The 9,090-nt window shown below is 35.6% G+C and overlaps 2 protein-coding genes across 2 annotated transcripts; both read right to left on the bottom strand.

Annotated features, from left to right (window-relative positions):
- Positions 1-3,331: 3,331 nt before the first annotated feature.
- LOC146904110 (uncharacterized) lies at positions 3,332-4,949 on the bottom strand. The gene is made up of 3 exons (XM_085727844.1): positions 4,604-4,949; positions 3,958-4,521; positions 3,332-3,871 (listed from the first exon to the last, which is right to left on the bottom strand). Exons 1-3 carry the CDS (start codon positions 4,688-4,690, stop codon positions 3,611-3,613), a joined length of 912 nt encoding a protein of 303 aa, XP_085583970.1. The 5' UTR covers positions 4,691-4,949; the 3' UTR covers positions 3,332-3,610.
- A 3,199-nt stretch (positions 4,950-8,148) lies between these two features.
- Positions 8,149-8,814, bottom strand: LOC146904109 (uncharacterized). Its single transcript, XM_085728232.1, has one exon. It carries the CDS (start codon positions 8,812-8,814, stop codon positions 8,149-8,151), a length of 666 nt encoding a protein of 221 aa, XP_085584358.1.
- Positions 8,815-9,090: the final 276 nt, after the last annotated feature.

The raw sequence follows: 9,090 nt of genomic DNA, 5'->3' as shown, positions 1-9,090 counted from the left end.
TGTCACCAAAGTGCCACCCTATAATATGTTTCGGAGACCCTAAATTTAATTGTACAATCAAAATTTGGTTTAAATAACTAATTATTTTTTTATAAAAAAAAGAAAACAAAAACAATTGGTACAACTGAAATTACGGGTGGCACTTGGGTGACATTGTGGTGGTGACATTGGTAACATTGTCCAACCACAATGTCACAAGTGGCTTTTCTTCTTTCTCTTTCATAAGGGATTTTTGTTTTATGTACACTTGTGACATTGTGGTTGGCCAATGTCACCAATGTCACCAACCACAATGTTACCTAAGTATTTTCCCTGAAATTACACGGCCCACGTTTATTTTCTACTTGGGTCAATATTTACCTCCAGCCTAAATGGTCCCCACTGACTTACCAAAAGTTAACAAAACTCCTTGCATTCTTCCACTGTCGTTTTCCCTTCTCTCATACGTTTGAGAACCAGCTTGAAGCAACCTTTAATTCAACATGCAGCACCCATCAAACCCCAACTCCTCATCGCTGAAGAGGTACGATCCTGTAAAGAAATACATCATCCATTTAGTTGAATCTGTAACTGTTCTAGCTTCTTTTTAAGTTAAGCAAAAAAACGCCTTTTTTTTTTCTTTCCAATGGATAGCATCATAGGTTTGTCAATGGAAACATAATATATGTTGGTCGTCTATGTTGTTGACCTATTTTTTTAATAGACTTGCATTATATGAACATCGTAACAGTAACTCCAAGTCTCCAAATGTGTTGAAAAGATGATAATTTTTGAAATAATTTTTATTTATTATTATTGATATAGGGTTTCCAAAGGAGATAGTTCTTCCAACAATGGAAAGCCAAAATGGTTCGAAACTGTGGTCCATCCAGATCTGGTACATTTATTATTATCATTGAAGATTTATGTTTATTTATAATGTGGAATAAAAAATACTATTCTTCAAAATCATTGTTAATGAAATATGTTTATTTCTTATAGCAACGTATTCAATTGCCCTCTGACTTTGTCGGCAAGTGGTATATGGAACTCAGAACTCAGATCCAGGGATGGATGTTGCTCCCAAACGGTGTAAAATTAGAGATGAAAATCAGTGCCAAGGGATTTGATCAGCACATGGAATCAGGGATTCAGGTTGCACAGTTGTGTGGATTTACACAGCCTATGAGAGTTCATATACGTTATGTGTACCCCAACAATTTCAAACTGTATGTTTTAGGTGTTGATAACGATGAACTTGGTAAGTCGTTTAACAATCCATTAACCATACCTCATTATGGTGATGAATATACTGACGGAGACTGTGAGATTGTAAGTGATGATGATGTTGAGATAGATGATAGTGATGATGATGTTGAGATAGATGATAGTGAGGAAGAAGAAAGTGATGATGGTTCTGAGGATGTAGATGGTGTTGTGGAAGATGGTAGTGATGCTGATTCTGATAATGTAACTGAAGGTGATACTGATGATGATCATGATGATATTGATGGTGATTTGCTTGCTCGTGATCTTGATCCAGAACTCTGCAAAGTATTTAACTGGAGACGTGATGTTTCCAAAGCTCTTGCACGGCATGATAAACCCCAAGTATTGGTATGTTTAAAAATCTTTGTTTAGCAATTTGTTTACCACTCTTGTTGTCTTCTAATACTGTTGCCCATTTTATAAAATTTATGTTGTATTGGAATCCTTGTGTTTGAGTATGGTAATTGCAATACAATGTTAATTTTCAACCAGTCTGTTACCATAGGGAATGGTAGCATGTTGACTGTATATGACCATATATATATGTTATTGTAGCAATTGCCAGCGGTCACTTGTGAGAAGGCCATCCCAGCAGAGCAGGCAAGGATTAACCTTCACTTGATGGGTAATGGAGCAGTCTACGAATGCAACATCATAACTTCAAACCGAGGGGTGTTTTCTCAAAATGAAAGGTTTCTTAGTCATGGCTGGTACGATTTTGTCAGAGAAAACAACCTTAGGGAGGGAGACCAGTTGTTGTTTTGTCTTGATAAACCAACCGACAATCTATTTGTGAGAATTATCCGCCGTGCTGCTCTTGGATGAATTTTTAGTGCAACAGATTTCCTAACGACTTTTTGCTGTTGTCTTTGTATAGTGGTGGTTGTTGTAGTTGCACTTGGATAATGACTCTAATTATGCAGTTGTTTTTTGGATTGTGTGTTAATGTTTAAGTTCTACCTAAACCTTAAATTGCACGTGGTTGTTTTCTTAAGTGGCTTCGCTTATATACATATGTGAGAATGAAAATAAACCGTGTAGTTGTCTATATATACTTGTGTGTGGTTGTATAATTTAATCTACCATGTATCTTTGCAAACGTGTTAAGGTTTAAACTGCGGCTCAGTCTAGCGTGCGCGACCGTTTCATGTCTTGCACCGTGCGAGACCATGTTTTACCCGTCAGATGTGCCTCGAAAACAGTGTGCGGTCCAGATTGCTTACCAGGGACCTGTTTCTACGGTTCCTCTTAGGTGAATTGAAAATTGTACTTTAGCATGAGACCATGTGATTTTCTACGCAGGAACTAAGTCCAAATCTTGGATATGACATCCGCAGCACACGGTATAGGGAAGTTGTCCTATATGGACCTCAAGGCACTGAGGTTCCATGTAGTGTTTATACGAAGAGCACGGAGCATAAGATTGAGGTTAAGCTTGGAGATGACTGTAATAAATTTGTTCAGATGAATGGTTTTGTTGAGAATGATACTATAAGGATGAGTTTTGTAAACATGACAACATCAAATGTGATCAAAGTTGTGAAAATATAATTTCACGACTCTACATATTTTCCACAATTTTCCATAAATTTTTTTTTGAAAGAAATAATTTTCCATAAGTTGTAATGATGTCTTTATTCATTGTCCATAATATTTGTTGCTCCCAATATTTGTTGATGTTGTATTGACATTTGTCTCCTCACGTGAATTTGTTGCTCCTAATATTTGATGTTGTATTGACATTTGTTTCGTCATGTGAATTTGCGATAGACCGTTGTCTTCATTAAAGTTATTTGTTGTGTCAATTTCAAATAGTGACACAACGTCGCTAATCTTTTTTGAAGGTCCTCGTTAATATGGCATGTTTATTACCATCGTATGTTTGAACCAAAAATTAAGTTAGCATATGCATGTAAGAACCAACATATGACAATATAAAATGGTATATGAGCAAACTTTACAATTTTTTATTAAGATCACCTATATTATTTTTTAAAAATTATAACTTTTATAATAATATAATGCAGAATAATCAATTAATGCGTATTTTCATTATAAAAAAAAAATAACGTAAAGAGGAGACTGGCATGGATTCGCAAGATAACAAACCGGACAATATTACAATATTACAAAACAAAGTATCTTAGACATATTAGAGCAGCAAGGTCCAGGTAAACCATTAAGAAAGTGAATTACACCAAGGGTAGTAACATCATAAACAAATAACATAAACACATTGTTTGCAAAACACCGGACGAAATAAACTTCGCACCCAGAACGTGACTAGGATTCAAACACCGGACGAAAGAAACTTCACACCCACAATGTTACTGGGATTCACATCGAAGGAAAACCAAAGCACCTATCCGCGGACTACAGTGAGCACCAGATTTTCCACAGGATTTTCAACTCCAAAGACTATGTGGTCACCTGGACTCAATTCCTTTGACCTAACATATTGATACCAGCCCCTTGTAAGATACCTCAACACATACCCGGTCGGCCCGATTGAAGTCCTGAACTTGCACTGAAATGTTTCCTTAGTATCATCATCAAAAACCTCGACATCATCCCCATCCCGAACAGCAAAGTCAAAGTTGTCAACAACAAACCTTGGAAAATGCTGCAAACCAAAACAGTGCAAAGATAAATAGCTTAAACAATATCAAAATATACACTTAGCACATTAACATAATTTGTAACACGCACCAAAACTTGACTACCCGCAGCAACAGCCTCATTAACGGTCAAGGTCCACAGATATTCCTCCGGTTTACCATCACCTCCAGGAATATGTTGGACTGGATCATCATGTCCAGGTACCTGATTTGAACCTCCAGCATTGTACGCAGCAAAGAAATCCTTGAACATGTCATACGGAATTAGCATAGCAACTTCACCATCCTCATCCGGAGAGTCCACAACAGAGACACAACAAACAGGGGGTACATAGGTAGGATCAGCAAGCCTCATGGCATGGTGATTTGTTGGGTAATGAAAACCAAAATAAGGAATGTCCAAACCTTCATCGTTAACAATCTTCATATTAAACTGATGATGAAGGACCTGGTAACAGAAGAAAACCCTCTGAGGAGCAACAAATCCGCAGCGCTGAGAAATAAACAATCCACCTGGTATCATATTCTGCTGAACAATTCCAGACAGATCAATCCTTATGTAATTACCAGCAGGATCCTTTATCCAGCCGTATTTCTGAGACACCAAGACAGACTCCCACCTTGAAACAAACACCGTTGGAATTTGTATCTCATCCTGAGAATTAAATTCAGACAAACAACTTAGTGAAAAACAAACTGAACCGATGGAAAATTATTTGATTATAACCGATGCATACACTGACAGGACTGATAATTGTTTCAAAGGTTCTGTCGGCCTCGTTACTGCCATCTGGGTTGCCCAAACTACAAGAAGCAAAAGACATAACTCAGTTACAGAAATATAGAGACACAAACCAAAGAAATAAAAAATATCACCAAAAAGGCAGAAAATTGATACCGTATAGAAATAATATCTAAATTCCTCAGAAGCAACTACATGCAGATTGAAAAAAACAAATGATAATACTCGCACTAACCAGAAAGGAACTTTTGCAATAGCGGAGCCAGAAATTTTGAATAGTGGAGGCACACATATATAACTCGTAGCATTAAATTACTAAATATACATTACATTTCAATTTTTAAAATCAAAAATATTGCATGATTCACTCGAAAAAATTCTCTGTATATAAATAACTAAACAATCATTTTACCATTAATCTCATGCGATTTTGCAACACATTCTTGAAAATAGCAGAGAGAGTTTTTTCGGCTACTGCAGTTGTCAGAGGTATTATAAAAGATGACTCCAAAAGTAAATATTCCAACACATGATGATTCCTGTTCCATCTAAGTATAACATATGAAAACCAATATTTAGGACAACAAAATATAAAGGGTTGAGATTTGACAAACAAAATAAAAATATTTGTGCAGGCAGGAGCCCACACAAGCTTGTGTCTGGCTCCGCCATAAATTTTTGCTTTATAAAAAAAAAAAATAAAGTGGTAGCACAAATGAAATCACCGTTGACTCGCCAAACACTCAACAAAAAAAAATATTAATAATCTTAGATGTGTAAGAATATAAAATGTAAAAAAATATAAATTTTGAACGGAAAAAATATTAAAATTAGATCTATAAAAAATAAAAAGATGAATAAAGCTTAAACAAATATTGTGAGGGACAAACCTCTAGTACGCAAAAAAAAAAAATATAAAATACGCAAGGCAAGACAACGTCACCAACATAAATCCATGCAAAATACCATTAACCAAGATTTCCACCCAGAATTGGAAAGAGACAAAACAAAGCAGCATTAACCTAGATTTGTAACCAAAAAATGGAAAGATACAAAATAAAGGGATGTGAACGAATATAGTACAATAGATTCTCTCAAAATAAAATGACTTACACGTGAGGAGGAGGCAAAGCCATTGGGAAAGAGGTAATGAGACAAGCAGACAAGAGAGAAAGGAGGAGGACCACAGCATACCAAAGAAGGTAAAGAAAATCCTAGATAAAAAGTGACTCCCCTCAATTAATACCAACAAGTGGGCCAGGCAAAGAAGGAAAAAAAGGGCCAAAAGGTACATCCGTAAAAGACCCCATAGTGGCATTGGCTCCACATTAAAAAAAACAGCAATTAAAAATACACTATAAAATAAAAATAAAAATAAAGAATTTCCAACAATTGAACAGAAAAATTAATATTTCCATTGAATTTAAATTTTAATCCAATTAGGTACATTGATACCTATTTATTATTAATGAAATGCATTAAGCTTGTCTCTCAAAAAAAAAAAAATATTGATAAATATGGTTTACTAAAAAAAGATATATTGATAAATATGGTTTACAAATTAGTGATTTGGTTAAAGCAAAATATTTAATCATTTAATAAAAACAAATTAAAAACAGTCATTAAATACCGGCCCGCGGCAAATTAAAGGAACAAACATACATAAAGTGGACTCCATTGTAATATACCATGCCAATCATACAACCACATTATCTAGTCGCAGGGACTAAAACATAGAAACCATCACGAAGCTCAATATAATAATAATCGCGGCCCATACATGTAATGATAGAGGTAAAGATAAAAATAATTAAACTCAATGTATAGGCACTTAGCAAAGGGAGTAGCACTTGAGTCATATCGTGGTTGGTGACATCGGCGACATTGGCCAACCACAATGGCACAGGTGTATTTGTTCTCTTTCTCTAAATTGGATTTTTTTGTCGTTTTGTACACTTGTGACATTGTGGTTGGCCAATTGCACCAATGTCATCAACCACAATGTGAACTCTCCTACTGTTTTCATTCCGAAACGATTAAAATGAAGAAAAATCAGGCATCAAACAAAGCTTGAGGCAACCTATATGGAGCATAGCCATTTGCATACAGATAAATCAATACCATCACATGAGCCATTATAGGAGGTCACTGGCTGTATATAACAGAAATTAATACAGCTAATAACTCCAGTGTGTGTAAAGGAAATCCGATGCATTGTGGCAAAATAATATTAAGATATCATACAACTGCATGCATGGTTAGAAGTAGGACTAAAATTTATGTTTTCTCTAAATTTTTGAAGCTCACCAAAACACCAAGTTAAAATAACAGATGAATGTGGTGTCAATACCAAAGAGCAGCAGGGTTATATGTTAAGAGTCATTCTAATGTTAAATAGAGCACCTCTGCACATACCTTATGATAGTTCCTTATGCTTATCACTTCTTAGAAGACATTGTAGCATGACAAGGAGGTGCATATCGAGGAGATATGGCTGGATAGATGTTAGGTGAGATGATTGATAATTGTTGTGTACCTAGACCGAACAATCTAACGTCGCATATATGGTGTATCATATTCTCCGATCCGCATCCGTTACTATTTGATAGTTGTGTTTGCGACGACCGTAAAAAGAAATCCTGTTGATGACAATAGACATAGAATCCGGATTTTTTTTAGAATTCAGTACACATATGATTGTAAATTACATTAGTTATCTCCTTATCTTGGATACGTTGTATACCTGCCTTCCTCTATTGATGATGTCTACGAATGACTTATGTTAACCTCTTTGTTCTTAAAGGCCTTCAATCGTATCATCTCCTACATGGAAGACAAATAAGAAGACTTGAAATTAGTACATTATACCAACGAAAATAATCGATAACAAAAGCAATGGACAGATATAAAGTATGACCGTGTAAAAGTGACCGTCCAGACCATAACTTGATGACCGAGCTCGAATACGTGTCTAAGATGAACCAGTCCCTGCATAGTTATATATCTGGACAATATATACATGATGACACCATTACTATCAACCAATTGCCATTCATTAGATAACTCATGTCCCCAACGGTGTATAAAGAAAGGATCAATTTCACCGTATGACTTGATACAGACATAAAATAGGACAAGGAAAGTTAGCAATTGGTAGGTTAAAAGGTTACGGCATATAAATTGTATATGAAAGGATCTTAGAATTGCCTTCCCTTTGACATAAACCGTGACAAACAATCCTTTTTCTACCCTATCGCTGATTATTCGGTAATGGCTTTCCATATTTTGAAACTTGTGTAATAAGCAAACAGAAAATGAGATACCGCTAATATGAAAACTGTTTACATCATCACATTGATAGAAGGTGAAACTTCATGTAGTTAGTAAATTAACACACAGTTCATACATTAAGATAAGCACCGTTAAAAGGTAGTAGAAAAAGTACTAAACATTAATAATCCAAGCATCATTTATCCCTATGATAAGAGGTATAATATTACATAATCACATAGCAAAAAAAGTGCAACAGTGACATTGCAGTTAGTTATGGTAAAAATATTTCATATTCTTCCATGCACTGGCAAGAGTTGATCTCCTTTTAAGGGCAGCCTCGTAGTTGATCTCCGCAGATGTCAACTCGCGGATCAAACTAGAGCGTTTTTGATGCGCATCAACAATTCTTGACATGATTTCCCGATGACGATTTGTCAATGCATCAATATCTGACAACATCTTCACCCTTTTCTCCTTATCAGCGTCAACATTCCTATCTCCTAAGTCACCAATACAACGGTCAATGGCACCACAGGACAGATAAAGTTCTGATATTCTTTTGCTGATTGCAATTCGTTCGGCATCATCCCTCATCCAAATTTCCTCTAGCACATTATGTTCTTGTCGGATTAGATTGAGATTCACCAGTAAATAGTCGGTGTTTGGAACTTCGTTGTCCAGCATGTTGACAAATATTTCACAAGCAAGGTAGAACCCATACTGTGTTTGGTCTAGATGGCTTTTCAACGATTGAACCTTAACGACATTTCGAGAGAGTTGGTTGAGGATGGCTGGATCAGAAGCGATTACTTCAAAATCAAGGAACACAGTTTCTCTTAACTGTTCCAAGTGTTTTGCAACAGTACTGGCGATGGTATCTGTATCCTCGGCGGATGAACTGACAGATGACGCATATGAATGTCCTCCTGACATTGTTTGTCTTTTAAATTTGTTTATGTGCTTGACCACAAAAATGCACCTAATAGGAACCTATTTGGGGTTATGTTTGAGTATATAAAATAAGTGTTTCATATTATAGATTATAGATAAGCATAAAAAAAATCAGAGTGATTATTGCAAGTTATAGATTCAAAATCCAGTCAAACCCTAGCCGTTAGAACATGATGATTGCATATTTTACAATTTCTGCGAATGCTTGAATTGAGTTCGAAAAAAGAAATCAACTTTGGAGGTTTATTTTCGTTTCCA

This window comes from Medicago sativa, chromosome 7, assembly GCF_051527215.1.
Source record: "Medicago sativa cultivar Bolivia chromosome 7, Bolivia_mono, whole genome shotgun sequence".
Lineage (NCBI taxonomy): Eukaryota > Viridiplantae > Streptophyta > Magnoliopsida > Fabales > Fabaceae > Medicago > Medicago sativa.
Note: the sequence above shows the minus strand (reverse complement) of the source record. Positions and strands in the feature narration are given on the sequence as shown.

Bases quoted from the DNA above. Each gene is read 5' to 3' on its own strand.
- LOC146904110 (XM_085727844.1), bottom strand. From the start codon at position 4,690: ATGTCTTTTGCTTCTTGTAGTTTGGGCAACCCAGATGGCAGTAACGAG. The intron at 4,522-4,603 runs GTATGCATCGGT...TTTAATTCTCAG, and splicing joins CAATTATCAGTCCTGTCAGT to GATGAGATACAAATTCCAAC. The intron at 3,872-3,957 runs GTGCGTGTTACA...TTTGGTTTGCAG, and splicing joins CTGCGGGTAGTCAAGTTTTG to CATTTTCCAAGGTTTGTTGT.
- LOC146904109 (XM_085728232.1), bottom strand. From the start codon at position 8,814: ATGTCAGGAGGACATTCATATGCGTCATCTGTCAGTTCATCCGCCGAG.